The following is a 27,261-nucleotide window of genomic DNA, read 5'->3' as shown; positions in this document are numbered from 1 at the left end:
AATATGCTTTTAAAAAAGTACTGGTAGTGAACAATGAAAAATTTAAATATATAAAATAAGTTATATTTACTGTTGTACAACAAAATGAAAGTTTATAGACTTTGGCAATGTAATAAAAGATATTTATTTTAAAAGGTGTTTGTTGGTAAAAAGTTTACAATTGCTAATATCCTTATCTTTAAGAAGAAAGGTCAAAGGCTACTCTATTAGTCCGTTCTCACACTGCTATAAAGATACTATCCAAGACTGGGTAATTTATAAAGGAAAGAGGTTTAATTGACTCACAGTTCCACATGGCTGGGGAGGCCTCAGGAAACTTACAATCATGGCGGAAGGTGAAGGGGAAGCAAGGAACTTCACCTGGTGGCAGGAGAGAGAAGTGAGGATGCAGGAAAAACTGCCATTTATAAAACCATCAGCTCTCATGAGAATTCACTCACTGTCATGAGAACAGCATGGGGGAAACTGCCTTTATAATTCAATCACCTCCCTCCCTTGACATGTCGGGATTACAACTGGAGATTAAGATTTGAGTGGAGACACAGAGCCAAACTATATCAGCTACTGAAAAAAGTTGATAAATTTAAAAAAAAAATTGAAGATAAGCCACAGACTGAGAGGAAATATTTGCAAAAGACCTATCTGATAAAGGATTGTGATTCAAAATATACAAAGAACCCTTAAAGTTCAATAAGAAAATAAGCCACCGATTGAAAAATAGGCCCAAAAGATTACCAGGCAGGGTAGATACCATGACCACAAGGGTAGTTTTTCCTAGGGCAAGGCTTCTCTATTCCACTGAAGACTTGCTGATCCCTGTGATTTCTCCAAATGTGGGAGACTCAACTGCATAATTTGTGGTAGTAGCATACTGAATTCATGCTTTTCCCTGGTAAATAAAAGGAAAAAAATGAGCCAACAACCTGAACAGACACCTTACCAAAGAAGATGTACAGATGGCAACTGCGCATATGAAAAGATGCTCCACATATATGTCATTAAGGAATTGCAAATTAAAACAATGAGATCCAATTGCCCGCCCATTTGAATGGCCCAAATCCAAAACACTGATAATGCTACTGCTGTTGAGGATGTGGAAAAAGAACTCTTATTTATTGCTGATGGGAATGCCGTAAATAATATTACAAAGACGTGTACCTGTATGTTCATTGCAGCACTATTCATAATAGCAAAGACATAGAGTCAATCTAGGTGCCCACCAATGATGGATTGGATTTTTTAAAACATGGTACGTATACACTATGGAATACTATGCAGCTACGAAAAAGAACAAACTCATGTCCTTTGCAGCAACATGGATGCAGCTGGAGGCCATTATCCTAAACAAATTAACATAGTAACTGAAAGCCAAATACCACATGTTCTCACTTATAAGTGGGAGCTAACCATTGGGTGCCCATGGATAAAGATGGCAACAATAGACAGTGGGGAATACAAGAGGAGGGAGGGAGGGAAAGGGGCAAGGGTAAAGTTGAAATTATTTTTTAAATTTTTTAAAAGGATATTTTTTGGCTCCTGGAGTCCAGGGGTGGATCTAGCTTCAATTAGTTCTAACTCAGGGGTTCAAATGATGCCCTGAGAACCTGGTCTTTCTCTGTCTCTTTGCTCTGGTCTCTTAAAATACAGATTCCTAGGACCTAGCTGAGACATAATGAATCAGAATCCCTAGAAGTTAGACTCCAGAATCTTTATTTAAAATAAAACGAAATTAAAAAACCTTCCCAGAAGAATGTCTTAAAGCTCTTAGTGGTTAAATGTTTTATCCATGTATAGCAAGCTAGTTACAAGCTTCTTGCAGGCATAAACAACTTCTTTAGCATCCTAATCATATCTAAGATTGTACGAAGTGGACATAAAACAGGTACTCTGCAAAGTCTGGTAGATCAGGGAATGCTGGAAGCCTCATTCATGTTGGCATCAAAAGGTATTTGAAAAAAATTCTGATAAGCTTTGGAAAAATCTGGGCTATGAAAATTGGATTTAAAGTTTTTTTAAAAAACAACTATACCTAAAGAGTATTAGTGAATAAACTAGAGTTGATGAAGAGAAGAGCCTCACACAGTATTTCAGAGAACTCTTGTTCTTGGCCCCAATTTGTTTAAAATTCTTTTGAACTTGGATAAAAAACATAGATAATAAATATCATATCTGCTATCTGACAAAACCAGGAGATGGCACATAATAAAAATGTATTTCATAATGTTCTTGAATAGCATGGCCACCCAAACATTAGTTCAATTTTAGTATTCTTCCAGTATCCACATTATAAATATTTTTTGTATCTCTATTGTTGGCGCCATTTTTCCCCTAAGCATTAACATTTTGGCTGCCAGCTTGTCTGGACTTACATCTTTAAAACTCTAAATCTGGTGGGAAGAAAAGCTTTTCTTTTCCAACAACTGGAAAAAAATTTCTGGCCTAATTTTTTTTTTAACAGAACAGGATAACATACTCGTGAAATACCATTCACAGGGGCCAAGGGGACGTGATGCTGATTGGCCAAGCCTGAGCTCCACAATCACCACTTGGGAGCTAGCAGTGGTGTCAGCCACACCTGAGACACATATAGGAAGAATGGCAGCAGGGGTGGGTAGGTGGGGGTGTCCCCAAGAAAATTTGCACTAGAAAATGGACTGGCTGCTGAGCTGCAATAAGCCAGGGTCCCTGCTCTCCAGGAGCTTATGTGCCACTCAGGAAGACATCTATGTATCTATGTGAACAGATATTTTCAGTATAAGGTGGAAAATGTTGGAAAAAAGGTTTACAGGATAGAGAGGCATGTAAATTCAGGCTGGGGGCCAAGATTGTGTCTATGGAAGGTTCCAGGGAGAGATGAAGTCTGAGTCTAGAAAGATTCCTAAGTTTTTATGGGTAGAGAAGTTGAGAATGATCTATGGATGTTTCCAGGCAGTTTAACTATAAGATTTGATCTCATTGAACGAAGGAATCATGTCTTATCTTTGTCACTCTGGAATGCAACACAGTGCCTGACATGTAGCGGACACTCAATACATATTTTATAAACGTATTAATATTCCTTCATTAGTCCTCAACAAAAATTCCATGGGGGATTTATAAGATGGGTATTTAACCATATCATCCAGAGAAGGAAATTGAGATAGAGAGATTAGGTCATCAAGATCACGGAGACAGGGATGTATGCAGGCCAATCCAAACCAAAATCTAGTCAGAAGAAGGCCACAAATCCTAGCTTTATGTTATTAAAGCAGCAAAATGAGAAACAAAGTAAAGTCAAAGTCTTACTGTGGTTAGTAGTTCTTCTCATAGAGCCCAAAACACCAGATTTTCTTCTAATGATTTCAGATGTCAAGTGGTAAAAATTGATTTTACAATGTTCTTGAGTAAATAAGTACTAGGGAAAAAAATGAGGAGGAAACATGTTTGTTTGGGTAAATTGCTAAGCAACACCACACATGCCAGAAACTCCTTTTGGATTTCCTCTCGAGGTGGAGACCGCGAAACCAACGGGTACTTCAGTTTATGTCTGTTTCATCAGTTCACACTGGAAAATAAAAGCCAAACAGGCAATTCTAATAACACAAGAGTCAGAGGTGTGGAGGCCACTAATATTAAATTAGACTGAACTGTTTAAGGTTGCCTTTTAAAATGGCTCCTTCCAGCGTCCACAGTGGCACTAAGACTGAGGTGAGATTTGTGCAGCGTGTCCAGGAGGATCCAGCACACTGATGAAAAAAAAAAAAACAAGCAGCAGCCAGGCCATGTTATCTATCCCACTCAATATTTCCAGACCCTACAGATGATGGAAATTTGTAATGTGACAACAGGATTGTGGAAATAAGATGAAAAAAACTTTGTGCATGTCACTTATTTAATAATGGAAAACGTCTTATTAGAAGTAAGGTCTTCAGACGGGTATTAAAGGAAGGAATTCTGTGGGTAGGGAGAGAAATTTACAGCCTCAGGGCCTGCTTGAGCAAAAGCTGGGCACTCTAAAGGGGAGAAACAAATTAACATAAAAGCACAAAAGGGAACTTTAGTAAGCCAGAAGGAATGAATAAGTATTTGAACAGGAAATATATTAAATGGCTGGTGTTGGGTTTATGAAAATTAAGATTGAAATTAATATTGAAACTCCAAAACGTAAGATTTAGGGTGCAATGGACCAAATGCTATTTAAGTGGTATTACACGAAAATTGCTGTGAATTTTTAATGATTACATTTCTTACAATAATTTGTAAAGAAAATTTTGGGTAAGCACACATATAACTCTGAATTATGTATGTGCAGACACATTTCCAATCAATTTGAATTCTTTTAAGGGTGAGGATATAGTTTCAGGAAGAAGATTTCAGATTTTGTTTTAAATAGGAACTGACACTCTAGAAAGAAAAAAAAGGCCTATTTACGTTATCATTAGCTATAGAGAGTCTGTACTCCTTAACATGCATCTGAGGCTTCCCATGATCTGGCCCTACCTACCTTCCCTACCCATGCCAGCGTGGGCAATCTCTTTTCTGAATCCCCTCAAACCCTGTAAAATATTAGCTCACCTCTATGAGAGCTGGGCTTTTCTCCTATTTAATGAATTGCCATCTCTCCTAGTATTGTGCCTGGCATATAGTAGGTGTTTAGTATTTGTTATGGAAACCTCTAGGATTGGCATGGAGGCCTCCAGAAACTCACAGCCTAGCTGGAACAAAGACATCCACAAAAGCAATTATAATAGATGAAAATAATTATCATAATTAAGATATAAGAGATAAGACCACTTCTAACACTAACAAAGACATCCACAAAAGCAATTATAATAGATGAAAACAGTTATCATAATTAAGCTATAAGAGCTAAGACTACTTCTAACACTATTAGCACGTACATGTCAGACGGTGTTCCACTTGCTATGGTCTGGGTGTTTGTGTTCCCCCGCATAATTCATACACTGAAATCCTAACCTTCAAAGTGATGGTATAAGGAGGTGGGGCCTCTGAGAGGTGATTACATCATGGGGGTGGAGCCCTCACACATGGGATGAGTGCCCTTAGAGAAGCAGCTCAAGGGAGCTCTTTTGCCCCTTCTACCATAAGACACAGCTAGGAGGTGCAGTCTATGAACCAGAAAGTGTACCCTCACCAGACAACAAATCTGCTGGCAGCATGATCTTGGACCATCCAGCTTCCAGAACTGTCAGAAATAAAGGTTCATTGTTTATAAGCCACCCAGTACATTTTATATATATATATTTATATATATATATATGGCTTTTTTTTTTTTTTTTTGAGATGGAGTCTCACTCTGTCACCCTGGCTGGAGTGCAGTGGCACGATCTCGGCTCACTGCAAGCTCCACCACCCGGGTTCACACCATTCTCCTGCCTCAGCCTCCCAAGTAGCTGGGACTGTAGGCGACTGCCATCAAGCCCGGCTAATTTTTTGTATTTTTAGTAGAGACGGGGTTTCACCGTGTTAACCAGGATGGTCTTGATCTCCTGACCTCATGATCCACCCACCTCGGCCTCCCAAAGTGCTGGGATTACAGGCGTGAGCCACCACACCTGGCCATGATACTTTTTATAGCAGCCCGAATGAACTAAAACACATGTATTAATTCACCTAATCCTCACAACAACCCTATGAGGTAGGCATTATCATTATCCTCATTTTTGGCAGTACAAGGAGATAAAGTGACTTTCCTAAGGTCACACAGCTAGGAAGTAGGGAGCAAAATCGGAATCCAGGCAGTCTGGCTCCAGGGTCCTTACAATGAATTAGTGACGGCAGGCACAAGCATAGAGTAACCTGACTCAAAGACCACTGAATTTTCTTCTAAGTCTGGGATTCCAGATGATTGCTTCACTAGTGCTAACAGTGAAGTATAGAAATGTGGGGGAAATATTTATGAAACCTCTTCCATTTGGAACACATTGGTGCTTCTCAAACTTTGGATGCCTGAGAATCCCCTGTGAAGATTCAGAATTTCAGGACTGGAATCCGGAAGATTTTGAGTCAATAAGGTTGGAATGGGGACCCAGTATCTATATTTTTAGCAAGTGCTCCAAGTGATGCTGGAGATCTTCTGATCACAATTTGAAAACATTGTACTAGGCCTATTCTCCAGAGGACCCTTTGGCTCAGATTCTGCATTCTCTTTCCAGGCCTGGCTCTCCTCTGTTGGAATGTGTCTGTAAAAATCCGTTGACTCTGCAGTGCTGGTGGTGCTATTCAGGACATCTTCAGCTTCAGAAGGTCCTTGGATGACAGGCACCATAACCCTTAACCCACTTAGTAATCTCTGATTTTTGGTCTGTCTCCTCTTGAGGGCCAAGGCTGTATCATACTCCACTCTACATGCCCAGATCTTAATTCAGGGCACAGGAAATGTCTTCAGAATGAACTGATGAATAGCATGAGCTAGGGCTGTGCCCCAGACCCACTAGTCTTGCCTTTGAGAAGCTCACAGTTAAGAGAAGAACATGAATATCTAAATTAGTAAACGGCGGGATCAGGTAATAGGTAGCCACAACTACCTAAATATTAGCAGCATGTTATATGTGCCTAGGGAACAAATGAATAATTCGTTAAGGTGGATGGATGGCATGGGAGGCCATGCTAGAGTAATAGATTAAGAGCTGTTATAGCTAAATTGTGTCCTCCCCAAAATTTCTGTGTTGAAGTCCTAACCCCCATTACCTCAGAACATGACCATACTTGGAGACAGGGTCTTTACAGAAGTAATGAAGTGAAAACAAGGTCATGAAGGTAGGCCCTAATCCAATATGATGTATAAGAATAGACAATTAGGACACAGACGCATACAGAGGGAAGAGGGAAGACGGCGTGAGGACACAAAAGCGGGGCCATCTGCAAGCCAAGGAGATAGGCCTCAGAAGAAACCAACTCTGCCAATACCTCGTGAGAAAATACATTTTTTTCTTTTCTTTTTCCTTCCTTCCTTCTTTTTTTCTTTCTCTCTTTCTTCTCTCTCTTTCTTTATGAGACAGAGTCTCACTCTGTCACTTGGAGTGCAGTGGCCCGATCTCAGCTCACTACATCCTCTGCCTCCCGGGCTCGAGCGATCCTCCCACCTCAGCATCCCGAGTAGCTGCGACCAAAGGCACACGCCACAAAGCCTGGCTAATTTTTGTATTTTTTGTAGAGACGAGGTGAGCAAATAAATTTCTGTTAAGCCACCCAGTCTCTGGTACTTTGTTATGGCAGCCCTGACAAACAAATATAGGAGCAGATTATGAGAATTTAGTAAACCAAACCACAGAAATTAAATTTTATCCTTTCAGCTGCCAGAAGCCCACAGAGGTGTCTAAGCATCAACGTGACAAATAAGCAGCTTTGGTTCTGCAATATAACCTGGAAATAGTGAGGACACCGACGTGGAGAATAGAGATGGAGTTGACAGGGATCAATTGTTCTAATGCGGAATAATGCAAGACATAAGATCAAGCCAGCAGGAGTGAGAAACAGAGATCATATCAGGGAGATATTTGTGGGGCAAAAGTAACAAGAATATGTGGTGTAGGCGGTGGAGGGTAAACCGCGAGCCTTCCATGAAGAAGAGTGGCCTGGGAAGTGAGGAGGACAGCGAAGACCCAAACCTCACCTTGGGATACGGGAAGTGAAGCAGGTTCCAGAGAAGGGGACAAGATAATGGCTTAGGGTAGGATAAATTTCAGACAATTGCAGAGCATCACGTTAGATGTGTTCAGAAGAGTGGAAATAAAGTTCTATGCCTAGGCCCTCATGCAGGATTCTGTTGCTAGAAGTCAGTGCTGGGAGACCGGAGGGAGACCGGAGATCACGGTGGAGGCACCAGCGATCCGAGAGTCCTATGACGAATCCCTGGGATCCCCACAATGTGTGGAGACAGATGCCAACCAAAGATCGAGAAAGCATCTCCAAACCAGGAAAATCAGGGGCAGGAGGCCCGCCAAATGCACAACAAGTCAGCCTTGGTAGTTTGCAAATGGAAAGATTTCTTTGCCCTGCTGGAGACTTCAGCTCAGGCTGGATGTCGCCAATTCACACCATCTCACCAAAAGGTTCTTTCCCTGCACTTTGGTGAATCGAGGCAGAAGTTGTTGGTGGTTAACGGGGACCCAAGAGTTCTCTCAGCGTCGGGCAGGCATCGACAGCTCCAGGAGCCCTTTCCCTGCAGGCGGGCTGGCGGGTGAGCGATTCCCTCCCTTCCCAGGCCTTCCCGGGAATGGAACGTGGGCGCCCGCGCCCGGGCTCCGGTTCCACTTGGAACGCGGACCCGGGAGCCGCTGGGCAAGCGCGCAGACCGCGGGGGCGGCTCCCTCGCGCCTCCCAGCTCAACGCGCCGCGGCGGATGGGCGAGGCGAGGCGGGGCGAGGCCAGAGGGAGGCGGGCCAAGGGGGCGGGCGAGGGGACGCGGGACCGCTGGGAGGTCGGGGGCGGGGAGCAGGAGGCGGCGGGAGCTGGGAAGAAAGGAACATGGCTCCTGAGGCGCACAGCGCCGAGCGCGGCGCCGCGCAACCGCGCGCTGGACGCCAGTGACCGCGATGGTGAACTCCAGTCGCGTGCAGCCTCAGCAGCCCGGGGACGCCCAGCGGCCGCCCGCGCCCCGCGCGCCGGACCCGGGCCGGCTGATGGCTGGCGGCGCGGCCGTGGGCGCCAGCCTCGCCGCCCCGGGCGGCCTCCGCGAGCAGCGGGGCCTGGAGATCGAGATGCAGCGCATCCGGCAGGCGGCCGCGCGGGACCCCCTGGCCGGAACCTCGGCCTCCCCTTCTCCTCCGCTCTCGTCGTGCTCCCGGCAGGCGTGGAGCCGCGATAACCCCGGCTTCGAGGCCGAGGAGGAGGAGGAGGAGGTGGAAGGGGAAGAAGGCGGAATGGTGGTGGAGATGGACGTAGAGTGGCGCCCGGGCAGCCGGAGGTCGGCTGCCTCCTCGGCCGTGAGGTCCGCGGGCGCGCGGGGCCGGGGGCTTGGGGGCTACCACGGCGCGGGCCACCCGAGCGGGAGGCGGCGCCGGCGAGAGGACCAGGGCCCGCCGTGCCCCAGCCCGGCCGGCGGCGGGGACCCGCTGCATCGCCACCTCCCCCTGGACGGGCAGCAGCCCCGAGTGGCCTGGGCGGAGAGGCTGGTTCGCGGGCTGCGAGGTAAGAGCGCGCGACCCGCAGCGGCAGATGCACAAACCAGAACGGCCATCGCCCGCTGCGGCAGCTCCCCGGGCTCCACCTCGCATCCCCTCTGCGTTCCGCCTCCCTTGGAAGCGCATTCCCCACCTCCGCTAATCCTGCCCTATTTCCGGTACCCAGCGCGGAATTCCACTGCTCTTTTGTTGGGGCACATTTATTGGATACCTTCTTCTTCAGGATATGTCACCATCGTCTTTTTTACTGAAAATTAGTGAAAGGCTAGTTAGAGTGAAAGAGTACATCTGGGGTTTTTGGTTTTTTTTCTTGTAGAGGAAAAAATGAACATTACTTGTAGTGTAACTGATGGTAGTTGCAACTGCATATTTGCTAGTGTCACAAAATCTAAAGGAAAATGTTATAGTCACCCGTGGTTTCCTTCTTGCCTGGATGCTCCATTGTCCCGGGCTGAAAAGGGTAGCAGTACAGTACATATAATATCAAGTTGTGGGAGGAGTGTGGCAGATTGTCATTGATGCATTTTTTTGGTGATGTATGTGGTTGTTTTGGGGAGTGGGAGCTGTTGAGAACACCACAAATAGAATAAAATAATATCCGTGAAGTTATTTGGCCGTTTCTAATTCTAGACATTTTTCTAAAAACAGTTGCAAAGGAAAGATTACATTGTTTAAAAAAATTTTGAAGTATGATTTTAAATAACTAAATTAATGTTCTTTGAAATTCCACCAAAATGATGAAGTCACCAGATAGCAGCTGATAAATGTGTCCGAGTCCAGTGCGCCCAGCTCTACAAAAGGCAGAAGAGGAATTTTCAAATTTGCCAGTGCCCAGTAAGAGGACGTGAATTTTCCAATACCAGAAGAAATTATCTTTTTACAAATTTTGTCAGAGATATCCTTGGAAAAGTATTTCATTTGCTTTTACCCTCCAAATTATTTTAATCTATATTTTTAAGAGTTTCCATTCTCAGTTGAGTTTTTCTTGTTCTTCCCCTTCTGTCAGTTTTGAAAGTCTTGCACAAAAACAATCCAGGTGTTGTTACAGCAGTGTGATTAAAACCAGGTCAGGCCTACACTCAAATCCCAGTTCCACCACTCATTAGCTGTATGACCTTGAGCAAGTTACTTAACCTCTCTGATCCCCAATTTTTGGATTTTTTTTTTTTTAAAGAGATGATCATAACGCTTAGGCCTTGACTCGTTGGGAGAATTAAATGAGTTAAGACATAAAATGTGCAGCATGTATTTGTCATGTTGTTAGCGCTTCAGAAATATAAATGTAAACATTTTGGTACTTCTTTTATGGAGGTACTTATACTAGTTAGTTTTATTCAAAGCATGGTGGGGAACAAAAGATCCTTTTTGGATAACCTGTGTGAGTAAATTAATAAAACACTAACACTTTTTAAGGTTCAAAACTGGATTATTTATATGTTATTTTACACCATTTAAAATGTGCATTTTAAAAATATTTACTGAAGTGAGAGAGATGTTCCTTTTAAGTTAATAAATAATGGTAAGTTGCATGATCCTTTTAACTCAGTTTAAGCATTTGATAACACACCTAACCTTGTTTGATAAACTCAATAACAGAATATAGAGAAATAAAATATATATTTCATATGACTATGTATGTAAATTTATTTCTTTTAAAGAAAAATTTCAGGAAACAAAATGAATAAGCTCATAGTCATAAAACCTCTAGCCAAAGTGTGTCAATGGTCTGATTTGTAGGAGAGCAGACTCAGGGCTCGGGAATTTTTTTTTTTTTTTTTTTTTAAGAGGCAGGGTTTCACTCTGTCACTGAGGCTGGAGTGCGGGGAAGCGAACGTAGCTCACTGCAGCCTCAAACTCCTGGGCTCAAGCTGCCCTCCCACCTCAGCTTCCCAGGTAGTTGGGATTACAGGTGCAAGCTGCTGCTCCTAGCTGAAAAGTTTTAATTATATAAAATGTTTAAATAAATTGTTATTCCTTTCTTTTATGAAGAAATATAATTGATATTCTTGTCACTTATTAAATAAGCAACATTTGTTAAATATTTAGCACCTACTGTGAAGATAGCACTGTGCTAGCTGCTATGAATAAACTAGAATAGCATATCACTGTTTTCCTATGGACAAAAACCCAGAAATGTAAAATAAATAGCCATGAATGGGTGGAGATTCCCCCTGCCTCCTTTGGATACTAATGACAGAAATCTTATATGCACTATGTAAGCAGTGCCCTAGGATCAGAACAGAAAGTACCTTGCAGTTTTTAAAGGTAGGAGAAATGACTGAAGTTTGGAGTGGTCAGGAGTTTCCCTGGAAGTCTCTTGCCTTTGTGACTTTGTATAACTCCCTCAAACTACCTGAGCTTGAGCTCATTTATAAAATGGAGGAGTTGAACCTAGCTTCCAAGGTCCTTCCTAGCTTCACCATGCTCTGGTCTGTTGTTTAATGGCATGAATCCAAGATGGACAACAAATGGTCGATTTTGCTCCTTCTACAGTAAATAGATCTATCTTCTTAGCAGAAGTAAAATAGTAAAGAAAGAAGACATGTTTGAGGCCTGTTTGCAGGATGCATTGTATCTAATCAAGGAATTGAGAATGTAGCCCTAAATATTAGGAAGGAGTTGAAAGTTTCTGAGCAGGAACAGAACATACTGAAAGGAAATTGAGTCAGCAGCATGGTGTACAGGAGAGCTTGGCAGAGAGAAAGGAGGCAAGAAGACCTGTGGGAGGCAGCCAGTAAGGAGGTGAAGAGGGCCTGGACCAAAGGAAGCCAAGGATGACTGAAAGATTTAAAGATGAAGCCCAGATTTAAAAGCATCCTCAAGTATTTGTTTATTCTTTTCTTAGCAAATTCTTTTTAGTACAAAGATAAAATATGGCACTCTGAGTCACCAAATTTTCTGAATTTCAGAAGTTGAATGTTTTTCTGAATGTATCAACCTGTTAAAGTCAGTTCCTGTTTGTTATTTTAGGCATATATTCTTGGGCTTTTTTTTTTTTCCTAGAGAAACTATGAAGTACTAGCTGTACAAGTCAGGGTGGGCTAAGCTGCTAAAACAGATACCTCCCTCCCCTTCAATACCCTGAAGAACAAGAAGTTAATTTTTTGCTCATGTAACATTTCAGAGAAGGTATTCCAGGTTAGCAGCAGCTTTCCCCCGTGTGGTTGGTAAGGGATCCAGGCTTCTTCCCTGCTGGCTCTCCCAGGGCCCTGTCATTGCCTCTGTGGTTTAGGTTCTGGTGGAGAGTGTGAAGAAGGCTTGTCACTGCTGTTTCCTTAAAGGCCTTATCCTAGAAATGGCCCACATCACTTTCACCCATGACCCATTGGCAAAGTTCTTAATCATTTAGCCAAGGATACCTACAAGGGAGGCTGGAAAATGTAATGTAGCCATGTGCCCAGGAGGGAAAAAAATGAATTTCAGCAGATGGTTAGTGATGGCCTCGTTAGTGTTCAGGCTCAAATGAAATAGTAAGTCGACTCTTATTTCTCCTAAAATAATTGGATCTTGACATTGAAATTGGTGTGCTGATTGTATTTAGTAAGTGACCTCCCAATGCAATTATTTTATTTTGCCATACTTTATGTAATTTTTATTTTTTCTGCCTTCTCTTTTGATGTCTAAAGGGAAGCATAATTAGTTATTGGAAAGGTTATTGAGACTTAAAAAAAGATTTGAACTTGGCTTTGGTTGATGCTACCACACAGAAACTGCAAACATCCAACTCACCGCTCTTAGTTGCTGCTTATGATAGTCTATGCACAGTGAGTGATGAATTTAGCCTGTCTTGAGGCTTCAGAACTTAGTCTTATGTCATCACCAGCAGAGCATTATCCTAAATTACAGGTTTTCGATGGGGGAGAGGGGCAGTTTTGCCCCTCAGGGGACATTTGGCAATCTCTGGAGACATTTTTGATTGTCATACCTGGGGGGATGCCCCTGGCATCTCCTGGGTTGAGGTTAAGGATGCTGCTTACTAATCTACACTGCACAGTACAGCCCCCCCCACACACACTACAAAGCATTCTCCCACCCAAATTGCCAGGAGTGAGGACTTTGAGAAACCCTGCCCTAGACTGTTAAATTCAAAAAGAAATAATGGTTTATTGCTCACTGTGTGCCAGGCACTGTGTTAAACTCCTTATATTCATAGTTCCATTTTTATCCTCACAACTACCTGTGAAGAAAGAACTCTCATCCATCATCACTTTACTGTTGAGGGCACTAAGTCTTCTAAAGGTTAAATGACTAGCCCAGGGCCACAACTATTAGATGTTGCAGTCAGGATTTAATTCCAGGCACCTTGTGTTGAAAGTGTTTCTCATCCACTATGCTATATGCCAGTAGTGCCCAAACCTAACTTTAGCCAGCAATTGTCTGCATCTCTTTAGTTTATGAACATTTATTTATTAGGACATGCAGGATAAATCGTACCAACACAGTCCGTGTATCCAGAATTCTAATTGATCTAGGGAGTGGAAGAGCCTGCCTCTCTTATTTATTTTTTTTAATTGGTGTGAAATATACATAACATAAAATTAGCCATTTTAACCATTTTAAGTATATAATTGAGTGACATTAAGTAGATTTATTATATTATGTAAATGGACTTAACACGATTTATTTCCAGAACTTTTTTATCATCCCAAACAGAAACTCTGTACTCATTAGACAATAACTCCCTGTTTCCCCATTCCCTCTTGCCCCAGACCCTAGTAACCTCCGTTGTACTTTTCCTCTCTGTGAGTCTCCCTGTTCTAGCTACCTGATGTAAGTGAAATCAGACCATGTTTGATCTTTTGTGTCTGGCTTATTCACTTAGCATAGTATTTTCAAGATTTATCCATGCGTGCAAATTTCCTTCCTTTTTATGACTAAATAGTATTTCATTGTGTGTGTACATGTGCACACACAATGAAATACTGTTTAGTCATAAAAAGGAAGTTTGTACACATATATACACACACACCAAATTTTGTTTATCCATTCATGAGTTCATGGGCATTTGCGGTTTTTTTCCACCTTTTGACTGTTGTGACTTTCCCTTTATTTTTAATCTGAACTTTACTCCATCACTTCCTCCCTTTCCTTTTTTATTCGCACCATAATTTTGAACAAGCAGACTTTCTATTTTCATTACTCTGGGGATTTTTTTGAGGGAGGCTTGCTACCCTTTGGGGTTGTGATAAGGTTGTGCCAGTAACAGAATTCATGCAGTCAAAAACATTCATGGGACTTTCTTTTGTGATAGGTACTAGGGATGCAGAGATGAATAATACAAGGTCTCGACCTTCAAGGAACTCAGGGTTTAGTAGGGAAAACAGAGGTATAAGTAAGTCATTGCAATGCCAGGTCCCAGATATGGGAGGATTCCAACAAAGAGAGGATAAGGCCAGGCACAGCAGCTCATGCCTATAGTCCCAACACTTTGGGAAGCTGAAATGGGAGGGTCACTTAAGCCCAGCAATTCAAGGCTACTCTGGGCAACATAGTGAGTGGCAAAAAATACAAAAATTAGCCAGGCAGGGTGGCACGTGCCTGTAGTCCCAGTTATTTGGGAGTTTGAGGTGGGAGAATCAACTGAGCCTGGGAGATTGAGGCCACAGTGAGCTGTGATCACGCCGCTGCACTCCGCCTGGGTGACAGAGTGAGAGCCTGTATCTAAAAAAAAAAAAAAAAGAGAGGATCAGATTTACCTGGAGAGGTCAGAGAAGGTTTCCAGAGGGAGTAAAACTTGAGCTTCATTTTGAAGAATGATGGGGGGGGAATACAAGGAGGAAAAAATAACAGGAACAAGATCTGTTCCTGTTACAGCAAACCTGTAACTCCCACCATGGAATGGGCACATTTTCCTGTAGACAGTTGGAGCCAGTGTGGGCTTCAAGCTTAGGGGGCTGATATGATCGCTTGTCAATCTGAAGATGACTCTTGCAACAATGTAGAGGATAGGGTGAGGTGGGTAGGCTGGTGGGTGACAGACTAGGTCAGGAGAGGGCTGACCAAGAGGAGGAGGGGTGATGAGGGCTGGAACCAAGGCACATGAGCTGGGATGGAAAGAAGCTAGATAGAAGGGAAACAAAAACCGTCAGAACTGTGGAACCAACTCCATGGGAGGGATAAGAAGAAGGCCTATTCTAGGGTGAAGCCCAAATTTCTGGCATGGTACCATTAACCCAAACAGAAAGAGTAGATTTCCAGAGAAAGAAAAACAAATTTTGGGGGAGGTGAGTGTGAGCTGTCTAGAGAATATGCAGGTAGAACTACATGTTAACTGTAACATATACTTGTCTGCCCCTCAGGAGATGGCTGATTAAGAATTCAGGATTCAGGCCAGGCACGGTGGCACACGCCTTTAATCCCAGCTGCTTAAGAGACTGAGGCGGGAGGATTGCTTCAGCCTGGGAATCCGAGACCAGCCTGGGCAACATAGCAAGACACTGTCTCAAAAAAAAAAAAAAAAATCAAGATTCAGGAGTCAATATTACTTAAGGTAGCAACTGTCTATTCTATAGAAAATGGACAAATAGAGATAAAAAGCCACTTCCCTTTCTGAAAGTGTCCCTGCAATTCAAATGAATACTAGGAAGGATTGTATTCATTCTTCTAAACGAGACTCACATGTGTCTTAGCACAAAAAGAGGATTCTTTTATGATATAAATGCACTGAGAATTTGGTCAGGCTATCACAATGAACTGATAGTTCATATGGATTTGAATCTTTATACCACTCTGAAATCTGGACCAACTGGGCCTCCGAAAGGCCATTTTGCAGATCTGGGCTTGTTTCTGAAGCTACATACAGGCCTCTTCCAAGCACTCTAAGTGTTCCACAAATAATATTTCTAATTCCCGGGACAACCCCACAGAAAGGTACTCTTACTCCATTTTTAGATGAAGAAGTGGAGGCTCATGATGTCAGGTAAGCTTTCTCAGCTCTGAAGCGGTTAAGCCCTCGGTTTAATATCATTTGACTCCAAAGCCCTATGTTGCACCATGCCTTGATAATAGGCCATATGGGTTTCATGTATTTCAGATGGGGCAGGTTAGTGTGAGGTGGAAGATCCACAATTAACCTTTTAACCATGGAACTGAAATATTTATAGATGAAGTGATACAATAGCTGGAATTAATTCCAAAATAATTGGGGTGGTACTGGTCCGTGGCCTGTTAGGAACCGGGCCGCAGAGCAGGAGGTGAGCAGCAGGCCAGTGAGCGTTACTACCTCCTATCATGTCAGCAGTGGCATCAGATGGGTGACGATGTAAATGAACTAGGATTGGCATTGAGTTGATATTGTTGGATCTAGGTGATAGATTTGTCATTATATCATTCTCTCTTTGTGATATTTCTGATATTTTCTAAAATAAAAAGTTGTAGTTATTTATTTATTTAGATGAAGTTTCACTCTTTTGCCCAGGCTGGAGTGCAGTGGTGTGATCTCGGCTCACTGCAGCCTCCACCTCCCAGGTTCACGCGATTCTCCTGCCTTAGCCTCCCGAGTAGCTGGGATTACAGCCTCCCAAATAGCTCACCACCACACCCAGCTAACTTTTGTATTTTTAGTAGAGACGAGGTTTCACCATGTTGGATGGGCTGGTCTCAAACTCCTGACCTCAGTTGATCCAACCACCTCAGCCTCCCAGAGTGCTGGGATTACAGGCGGGAGCCAGTGTGCCCAGCCAATAAAATGTTTTTGAAAGGATTTAGATAAAATAGTTGGGGAAATGGCATTTTTGTTCAAAGCCAACTTTTGTTTGTAATATCTTTTGTGCTTGGAGTTCTCCATTACAGAGTTCCCCAGTGTTCATATTAATAAGTAACATTGTGCAGAGGAATGCACTGTTTAGATCAGCAGTCTCCAACCTTTTTGGCACCAGGGACCAGTTTCATGGAAGACAATTTTTCCACAGACCTGGGGTGGAAAGTGTTTGGGGATGAAACTGTTCCACCTCAGATCATCAGGCATTAATGAGATTCTCATAAGGAGCGGGCAATCTAGGTTCCTCACGTGCCCAGTTCACAATAGGGTTCTCACTCCTATGAGAATCTAATGCCACCGCTGATCTGACAGGAGGCGGAGCTGGGGCGGTAATGCTCGCTTGCCTGCGGCTCACGTCCTGCTGTGGGGCCCAGTTCCTAACAGGCCATGGACCAGTACCCGCCTGCAGCTTGGGGACTGGGAACCCTGCTTTAGATGATGTACTCTGGCTTTGCATTCTGGCATTAGCTAAGCCCCCTCTTAAAGGAGATTGGGTTTATACTCTCATTCCGTTGTTCTCCCTAACACCTGGAAACATTGAATACCTGCAATGCTGGGAAGTTACTCCCACCACAACTAGAACAGCTGTGGGAAAGACAACAGTTGATTTTGAAGAGTGTCACCAATTTGCACATGACTCCATCCTTAACCATTCTTATCCTATCAGCTCTGCCAAACATGGAGAATAGTTGGCTACAGGACAGCTATTTTTCCTACTTGTAGATGCAACTGTTTCTCACCCATCAGGATGTAAAAGGTCCCTGTACCCTAAGACTGGTCCTACATACACACCCAGTGGGAAAATGGGATGAAAAATTTAAAGCAGTAAATATTTGAGGAAGTAGATAGAGTAATTTAGAAAAAGAAAATACACAGGGCCAAGCACAGTGGCTCACATCTGTAATCCCAGCAATTTGAGAGGCCAAGGTGAGAGGATTGCTTGAGCATAGGAGTTTGAGGCCAGCCTAGGCAATGTAGTGAGACCCCACCTCTACAAAAAATTAAAAACTTAGTTGGGCTTGGTAGTATGTACCTGTAGTTTAAGCTACTTGGGAGGCTGAGCTGAGGCGGGAGGACTGTTTGAGCCCGGGTGGTCAAGGCTGCAGTGGGTCATGATTGCGCCAGAGTACTCCAGCCTGGGTGGTAGAGTGAGACTCTGTCTCAAAAAAAAAAAAAAAAAAAAGAAAAAAGAAAATATATGGATGTATATCATATAAAAATATAAATAAGGGAGGCCGAGTGCAGTGGCATGCCTGTAATCCCAGCACTTTGGGAGGCTGAAGCAGGAGGATCACTTGAGGCCGAGAATTTGAGACCAGCCTGGGCAACATTGAGACCTCATCTCTGCAAAAAATCAAAAAATGAGGCGGAAGGATGGCTTGAGCCCAGGAGATCAAGGCTTCAGTGAGCTGTGATCACACCACTACACTCCAGGCTGGGTAACAGAGAGAGACCCTGCCTCAAGATAAATAAATTCATACATACATACATACATACATACATAAGAGGACTTGTTTCTTTCCATTTGAAATGTTTCATTCAAAGGCTAGAATTAAATTGCCATAGGCCATCACAAGTTTAGCTTGAATAAAGTATTATTATTTTTTCGAGATGGAGTCTCACTCTGTCACCCAGGCTGGAGTGCAGTGGTGTGATTTTGGCTCACTGCAACCTCTGTCTCCTGAGTTCAAGCGATTCTTCTGCCTCAGCCTCCCATATAGCTAGGATTACAGGCGCCTGCCACCACACCTGGCTAAGTTTTGTACTTTTAGTAGAGATGGGGTTTCACCATGTTGGCCAGACTGGTCTTGAACTCCTGACCTCAAGTGATCTACCCCCCTCAGCCTCCCAAAGTACTGGGATTATAGGCATGAGCCACTGCACCCAGCCTAGCTTGAAGAAAATTTGATAGGAGTTTGTTTTTTCTATTTATAGGCCAAGCAATACCATGTATAAATATTAAGAATCATGGCTGTTCCTTAGTGCCTAGTCGTTTATAAACCATGGGAAAGAATGAAATCATTGACCAAATGAGACAGGGTAACCGTCTTCCCTGGGAGTAAAGAGACTAGCAGTCTCTATTGACATATATTTTAGGCCTGGCCTCCAAAAGAAATTTACACAAAGAAGTGATGTATTTGTGTCCAGGGCTACCGAGCCTAATCTTTGGCTGCCTCTGTGTTATTCTAAGTTGTAATTTTCCGTGTCATCTAAATTTGTAATAATTCTTTAATATGATATGATAGTGTTTCAGTGAACAAACATTCTGCTTGTTGCATTTCTTCTGAGTGAGTAATTCCCTGACAACTACCAGATCTTGGCAGAAGCAAAGTTGGTCATAAGTTATGCTCCACTCTCAGTGTTGGTGAAATGTAAGATGCGTAACACAGTGTTTTTGAATTCAGTGCTGATTTTCCTAAAGGACATTTGGAAGGAAAAAAGAAAATGAAAGGAAATACCCAAATTCAGGAATAGAACTTACATATTATTATACGACTTAAAAAATACATGAACACTAATGATGAACTCATTTTTTCAAAGTAAAAGGCCTTATGCTATTTTTTCCCATTTCCCTGTGTGGCTTAATTGTGGCGAAAGTGGCTGTGTGAGTTTCCATTATTGAAGGAGTTAAGGTCTGTGGAATCAAAGCATGAGACAACATGAAGGGACCAGGTTGGTTTCCATTTAACAGCCAACCTAATCTAACTGAAAGGATTGAGAGGTTTGTCTTTTTTGGAAAGTGTTAAGTTTCTTCCAAGTAACCAGCAATGTGACTTTACCACACTGTTCATTAATGGGGGTTTGGATGGCCACCATGTCTGCTGCTGGCTGAGTCCAAAACTGCGGTCACTCTCTCCAGCAAGCTCATGGAGGGTTACGTCATCTTCACTCAGCCAGCCCAACGCTTTTTCCATCTGCTAAAATGTAGAACATGGTTGCTGATTCTACTCTTTCTACAAAGAAAGAGAGGGAACATGGATGAATTGCTGCTTTTAAAGATTATATGTTAATTGCCGTTTTAAAAATCTGCTAAGCTAAGCACGCTTAGTGTAATCAGTCACCATGGAGGTTTTTAATAGGACAGCTTCTGCTTTTATGGAGCAGAGTTATTATGCCAGTGGGTTAGAAGCATAACATGTTTCTATAATGAAGTGATTCTCCATCGAGGACTTCTTTTCATCAGGGGTGACCTAAAAGGTTATTACTTGAAATATAATTACATCATATTCTTAACTGGCTTTAGTAGTAGGATAATTACAAAGTTGTATCCACCTCAAATAGGAAGAACTGATAAGTTTTGCACAATTATTTAACTCCTCTGTTAGGCCTTCCTTATTTCCTGTTCTCTTTTTAAAATTTGACTAAGATATTGCTAATGGGCTTGGGAGCCTATAAAATGATCAGGATTGGGCCGGGCGCGGTGGCTCACGCTTGTAATCCCAGCACTTTGGGAGGCCGAGGCGGGCGGATCACGAGGTCAGGAGATCGAGACCACGGTGAAACCCCGTCTCTACTAAAAAATACAAAAAATTAGCTGGGCGCGGTGGCGGGCGCCTGTAGTCCCAGCTACTCGGAGGCTGAGGCAGGAGAATGGCGTGAACCCGGGAGGCGGAGCTTGCAGTGAGCCGAGATTGCGCCACTGCACTCCAGCCCGGGCGACAGAGCGAGACTCTGTCTCAAAAAAAAAAAAAAAAAAAAAAAAAAAAAAAAATGATCAGGATTGTTGCCTTATGTTTTGCATGTTTGGGGTAACAGTGGAGTCAGATGTACTCTTAAAAAAAAGGTAGGCCTACAAAACCAGTTTCTCAGTTGCATTCAAAATTTGATTAAAAAAAAAAAAGGGGGAATCTCCCTTACAGGTGATACTATTTAATTTGTGCTTTATTTTCCCTTTTGCCATTCATGAGATTTCTTAAATAAAATGATATCTTTTCTTTTTTTCATTATTATTTTAAAGGTCTCTGGGGAACAAGACTCATGGAGGAAAGCAGCACTAACCGAGAGAAATACCTTAAAAGTGTTTTACGGGAACTGGTCACATACCTCCTTTTTCTCATAGTCTTGTGCATCTGTAAGTAGAATATTTCCTTCCACTAATGGGAAAGTTTTGAAAAGATTTGACCTATCCAAATCATAATTAAAAGGAAGTGTATATGCACCAGAGGGGCAACTCGGAAGTTACCTTCTTACCTTTGTTTTTAATTCTAATATTTTTATTTGGGCATTTGTTTATTGACTGTCTTCCTATGGTAGAATGCAAGCTTTATAAGAGAAGGGCCATGATTTGTTCTCTGCTGTACCCCCATTTCCCAAAACTGCGGATGGCAACAGAAGCTCTGAAAAATGTACAAGAAAGAAATTTTGTAATTGTGACTAAATTGTGACCAAGTGCTAAGTGACTATGGACTTGCATTTAACACCGGAAGGGAGAGACAAAGAGTTCAATTCCAATTTAGAATTTGGTCACGTTCTCTTCTGCACTCTGGTAAACATTAATTAAAAATCAGCATTATCTGACCAGCCAGTTCATCGTCAGTGGTGATGATTTTCACTATGAGATACGCATGGCAACTTGCCAGACACCAAGAAACCAAGTTAGAGGATTTTTGTATTAGATTTCTTAACAATGAATACAGTATCACTATTATTACACTATCATCATTATTGTCGTACTATTATTACATCAGTTAACATAAAGTCTGCATAAGAATTGTTTCCAGAAAAATGACTTTCCAAATTTAACTTTCAGGAAATACAAATAATGCTACTAATATTGCTTTTATTGGCATATACATGTAAAAGTCCCCCTCTTTTGGATTTGGATATGTTGTGTCATTGCCTCATTTTAATTCATTATTTCTTCTCAATCTTTAAATAATTGCTGGGCTTTTATTCCACAAGAAACTTGCTATAGGCCCGTCTCTTTCCTCTTCTTTCCTTCTTTCAGTTTGTCTTCCCATCCTCTGGTAGGGGGAGGGGAAGGACGCCTGAGCTAGACTAGCTGTAGGAACCATTTGTCTCAAAATCCGGAAAGCCACAGGCGATGGATTTGTCCTCTGAATCAAAGGGCATTCGATGATGGATTTCTGTCATGTCTCATCTAAAGTCTTCACGAGAACAGATGAGGAAGCAGATTTATGACCCCAGAGCCTCCTATCAAACTCCTGTGAGAAAAGCGTTCCTTTTTTTTTTTTAATTAGAGACAGAGTCTTGATCTGTTTCCCAGGCCGGAGTGCAGTGGCACAATCATAGCTCACTGCAGCGTCGAACTCCTAGGCTTCAGTGATCCTCCCACCTCAGTCACCCAAGTAGCTGGGACTACAGCTGCACACCACCATGCCCAGCTAACTTTTAAAACATTTTTGTAGAGGTGGGGCCTCACTTTGCTGCCTATACTGGTCTCCAGCTCCTAGCTTCAAGTGATCCCCCTGCCTCAGAAGTGCTGGGATTATAGACATGAGCCACCGCACCCAGCCTGGATGTGATATTTTTATGTTTTAAATTGTTAGGGTTTAGAAACTGAGATTGAGTTTGCTGCCTGCATTAAAATGGTGCTTAAACATTAAACTGCAGTGTCCTTAAATATTAACAAGTTGATTAGAATTACTAAGTTCTTTTCAAGCTTTACATATACAGACAAATTTCTTATGCAAAATAGAAGGTAACCCCTGTACATAAGTCTAGAATTTTAGCAGTCCCCAAAACTGACTGAGCATTAGAATCACTCAGTGATTTTAAAATACATATGTGGTTTGCCCAGATCTACTAACAGAGCCTCCATAATATAGCCTAGAGAAACGAGTTTTTAGATGCAGTGATAAATTTGGAAAGTAAGCCAGAGAAGTAAGCTAAAGACAGAGAGTTTTAGGAAACATGCCTAAAGTCACATAATGAATTGGTTTTCTTGTTTATTTGAGAATATTGTTGCTTTTTGTTCTTTTTCACGCAAATCACATTTTATTTCCTATGTGAGTAGCTATATATTTAAAAATTTTGTTTTTGGAATATTGTAGAATCTCTGGTTAAGAAGGCATCTTAGCAGTCATATGGTCTGACCTCACTGAATGCTAAAATTCTCTTTAAAACATCCCTTTCAGATGGTTATTCATCCTGCCTCTGATTGAACAAGAGTCCCAGGTTAAGGGACTTACTTCTTTGAAATCGTTCATTTCAGTTTTCTATAGCTATGTTAGAAAGTTCTTCCTTCAGTGAAGCCAGAGTCTATCTCTTGTAACTTCTACCCAGTTGCACCCTCCAAGCCTGCCTATACCAAGTATCTTTTTTCCATGTTGCTTTTCCAATTCAGCTCTTCGGAAGTTTGGAGACAAATACCTAATCTCCCCTAAGCCTTCTCCAGGTTAAGCCTTTCCAGTTCATCCAGCTGTTGATTATGTGATTGGAGACACAACTTTGAGTAACTCCCTTGATGGAAAGTCCCTCTGGTGCGTGTTCTGTTCATCAGAGTCCCTAAGAAAGCACATGAGCCTCACCATGGTGAGTGGGGCCATGATACTCCTAAACCAGACATTACACTGTGGCTTGTGCAACCTACCATGGCCAGACTCATGAGGTTGTCTCATCATATAAATAATTCCTTAGTCTCTTCACCAAAAACTGTGAAGCACTGTGTCCCCCAGCTGTATGTGAGCTAGCCTGGGACCATAGCGGAGGACTCCTCTTTCAACCCTGTTAAATTTCATCTTGTTAGGATCTGCCCATTTTTCCATTCTGTTGAAATTATCTTGGAACTGGATTCATTCATCTCACATCAGCTATTCCCCGAAGCCTCACAGTATCAGCAGTTATTATCTATATCCATATCCTTGTAAATTATTAAACTAAAAAAGATTGGTCTAAGAACATCAGTCCATTAATCAAGGCTCTTTGGTTGGAGTTCACTTCATTATATTATCATCCAGCTCAGAGTGTTCATAAACAAGATGACAGGAAAGACTTTTCCAAATGCCTGTCTGAGTAATTCCACCATTCCTCTGATCTGTGAGCTGTTGACCAGATTAAAAAGGAAGTGAGAATAAGCAGGCAAGATTTATTCCTAGCAAAACCTTACTGGCTTCTAGTGACTGAGTCCTTTCCCTATTGCTTACCAGCTATCTTTTTAATTACTAGTTTTAAAATCTTGCCAACAATGTCAATATCAAATGACCAAGAATATCAAACTCATTACTCTGTATGTAAATGAGATAGTGTACTTACCCCTGTGGCTTAATGTATTAGGCTGTTCTTGCATTGCCCTAAATACCTGAGACTGGGTAATTTATAAGAAAAGAGGTTTGGCCAGGCACTGTGGCTCAGGCCTGTAATACCACTACTTTGTCAGGCTGAAACAGGTGTAATGGTGAGCCAAGAGTTCAAACTTAGCCTGGACAACAAGGTGAAACCCCCTCTCTACAAAAAATACAAAAATTAGCTGGGCATGGTGGCACGCACCTGTAGTCCCAGCTACCCAGGAGGCTGAGGTGGGAAAATTGTTTGAAGCTGGGAGTCAGTGATTGCAGTGAGCTGTGATTGCAACACTGCACTCCATCCAGCCTGAGCGGCAGAGCAAGACCCTGTCTCAAAAAATAAATAAATAAATAGAAAAGAAAGAAAAAAGATTTAATTGGCTCATGGTTCTCCAGGCTGTAAGGGAAGCATAGCTCCAGCATCTGCTTCTGGGGAGGCCTCAGGAAGCTGTTACTCATGGCGGAAGGTGAAGCAGGAGCTTGCACATCATGTGGCAAAAGCAGGAGCAAGAGAGTGAGAGTGGGGCAGGGAAGAAGCCCCACGCTTTTAAATGACCAGATCGCGTGAGAAATCACTCGTTAACTCAAGGACAGTACCAAGAGGATGGTACTAAATTATTCCTGAGAAATCCACCCCCATGATCTGATCACCTCGTACCAGGCCCCACCTTCAGCATTGGGGATTACGTTTCAACATGAGATTTGGATGGGGACAACATCCAAACTATATCACCTTGTATTAAGTAGGTAGGGTTTTAGAAAGCAGTTTGACATAGAAAAGTACAGATTTTTTTTTGCATCAGACAGACCTGAGTTAAAATCCCAGCTCCACTGCTAACATGCTAGGTAAATGTGGGCAAGTTAATTAACCTTTCTAAGCCTTTGTTTCCTCACTCGTAAGACCAGTATTTGGAAATATCATTGTGAAGGTTAGAAATAATACATGAAAAGATCCTAGGATGCTGTCTGTCATACAGTAATAGTAGTAAGAAGTTATTCTTGCCAAAGATTGTTGAGAATGGCAGAATTATCTCAGTTCTAAGAGCTATAGTTTCTAATTATTTAAGCCCAGACTCAGATTCATTTGGAGCAACTAACTGCTCACCAAGAGCTTATTTTCCATGTTACGAATGAGGTTATGTCCCCTGTGTTTTAAAAATCAGTCTACTTAACCAGGAGAACAGAAATGACATGAGAATTAAGTAATCTCACTTTCTCTGTAATTTAGGATTTATTCCTACTCGGAACCTGAGAGTTGCTATGAATTCGCCATTAAAGCACTTATTAATATACATGGGTTGCTGTTATAAATAGCAATAGTATTGCTATTGTGTGGGTTAGGTGTTAAAGTTAAAGAAAGGAATAAAGAATATTTAGGAGTTCTTTGAAAACAGTGTCTGGGTACGGTGGCTCATGCCTGTAATCTCAGCACTTTGGGAGGCCGAGGCAGGCAGATCACTTGAGGTCAGGAGTTCAAGGCCAGCCTGGGCAACTTGGCGAGACCTCGTCTCTACAAAGTATACAAAAATTAGCTGGGCATGGTGACATGCACCTGTAATCCCAGCTACTTAGGAGGCTGAAGCACAAGAACCTGGGAGGCAGAGGTTGCAGTGAGCCAAGATTGTACCACTGCACTCCAGCCTGGGCAATAGAGTGAGACTCTGTCTCAAAAAAAAAAAAAAAAGAGCAAGAAAGAAAGAAAGAAGAAAGGGAAAGGAGGAAGGAAGGAAGGAAGGAGAGAAAAAGAAAAAAGAAAGGGAAAGGAGGAAGGAAGGAGAGAGAGAGAAAGAAAGGAAAGAAAGAAAAAAGAAAGAAAGGAAAAGAAAGAAAGAAAGAAAAAGAAAGAAAGAAAAGAAAGAAGAAAAAAGAAAGGAAAAAAATGCAAGGAAGGTATTTGGTGAATCTATAATAAAAATATATTTGCAATTTCCTTTTTCTGTGCTCTCTACTCATTTTATAAAATTGAGTAAAAAATCTGTAAGTTTAAACACAATAATAGAAATCACAAAAGTTAGCTGAGTCAACATTGTAGAAATGTAATATTTCTGTATGTCAAGTAATAGGCAACATTAAAAAGCAGAAAGCATGGCCGGGCGCGGTGGCTCACACCTGTAATCCCAGCACTTTGGGAGGCCGAGGCGGGTGGATCACGAGGTCAGGAGATCGAGACCATCTTGGCTAACACGGTGAAACCCCGTCTCTACTAAAAATACAAAAAATTAGCCGGGCGCGGTGGCGGGCGCCTGTAGTCCCAGCTACTCGGGAGGCTGAGGCAGCAGAATGGCATGAAGCCGGGAGGTGGAGCTTGCAGTGAGCCAACATAGCGCCACTGCAGTCTGGCCTGGGGGAAAGAGCGAGACTCTGTCTCAAAAAAAAAAAAAAAAAAAGCAGAAAGCAATTACAAAGAATGATTATAAGAAACATCACAAAGGGTTAGTATTTTAACACATTTGAAGCTCCAAAATCACTGAGAAAAACAGTAGACGTCCATAAATATTTTATAGAGTAGAAAAAATAGGCCAGGCATGGTGGCTTATGCCTGTAATTCCAGCACTTTGGGAGGCTGAGGAGGGTGGATCATGAGGTCAGGAGTTCAAGACCAGCCTGGCCAAGTTGGTGAAACCCCATCTCTACTAAAAAGACAAAAATTAGCCAGGTGTGGTGGCAGGTGCCTGTAATCCCAGCTACTCGGGAGGCTGAGCCAGAGAATTGCTTAAACCCTTAAACCTGGGAGGTGGAGGTTGCAGTGAGCCAAGATCGCACGACTACATTCTAGCCTGGGCAACAGAACAAGACTCTGTCTCAAAAAAAAAAAAAGAAAGAAAGAAAAGAAAAGAAAACAAAAGAAAAAGAATCCATGGGCAGACACAGTGGCTCATGCTTATAATCCCAGTACTCTAGGAAGCCAAGGTGAGAGGATCAATTGAGGCCAGGAGTTCAAGGCCAACCTGGGCAACATAGCGAGACTTTGTCTCTATTAAAAATTTTAAAATTAGCCAGGCATGGTAGCGCACACCTGTAGTCCCAGTTACTTGGGAGCCTGAGGTTGGAGAACTGCTTGAGCCCAAGTTTGAGGCTGCAGTGAGCTATGATTGGACCACTGCACTCTAGCCTGAGCTACAGAGTGAGATCT

The 27,261-nt window shown here is 42.4% G+C and overlaps 1 protein-coding gene and 1 non-coding gene across 2 annotated transcripts in view; both read left to right on the top strand.

Moving 5' to 3' along the window:
- The first annotated feature begins 727 nt into the window (after window positions 1-727).
- Window positions 728-892, top strand: LOC129492432 (U1 spliceosomal RNA). Its single transcript, XR_008660880.1, has one exon. It is a non-coding gene; the product is annotated as a U1 spliceosomal RNA (small nuclear RNA).
- Window positions 893-8,438: 7,546 nt separating this feature from the next.
- The window catches only part of PKD2 (polycystin 2, transient receptor potential cation channel), a 70,789-nt gene continuing 51,966 nt past the window's right edge, over window positions 8,439-27,261 (top strand). The window contains exons 1-2 of the mRNA XM_055297037.2: window positions 8,439-9,132; window positions 20,843-20,956. Coding sequence (XP_055153012.2) covers window positions 8,538-9,132; window positions 20,843-20,956 — 709 coding nt within the window. The 5' untranslated portion in view covers window positions 8,439-8,537. The remainder of the gene's footprint in view (window positions 9,133-20,842; window positions 20,957-27,261) is intronic.

Source organism: Symphalangus syndactylus, chromosome 10 (genome assembly GCF_028878055.3).
Source record: "Symphalangus syndactylus isolate Jambi chromosome 10, NHGRI_mSymSyn1-v2.1_pri, whole genome shotgun sequence".
Classification (NCBI taxonomy): Eukaryota; Metazoa; Chordata; class Mammalia; order Primates; family Hylobatidae; genus Symphalangus; species Symphalangus syndactylus.
Note: the sequence above shows the minus strand (reverse complement) of the source record. Positions and strands in the feature narration are given on the sequence as shown.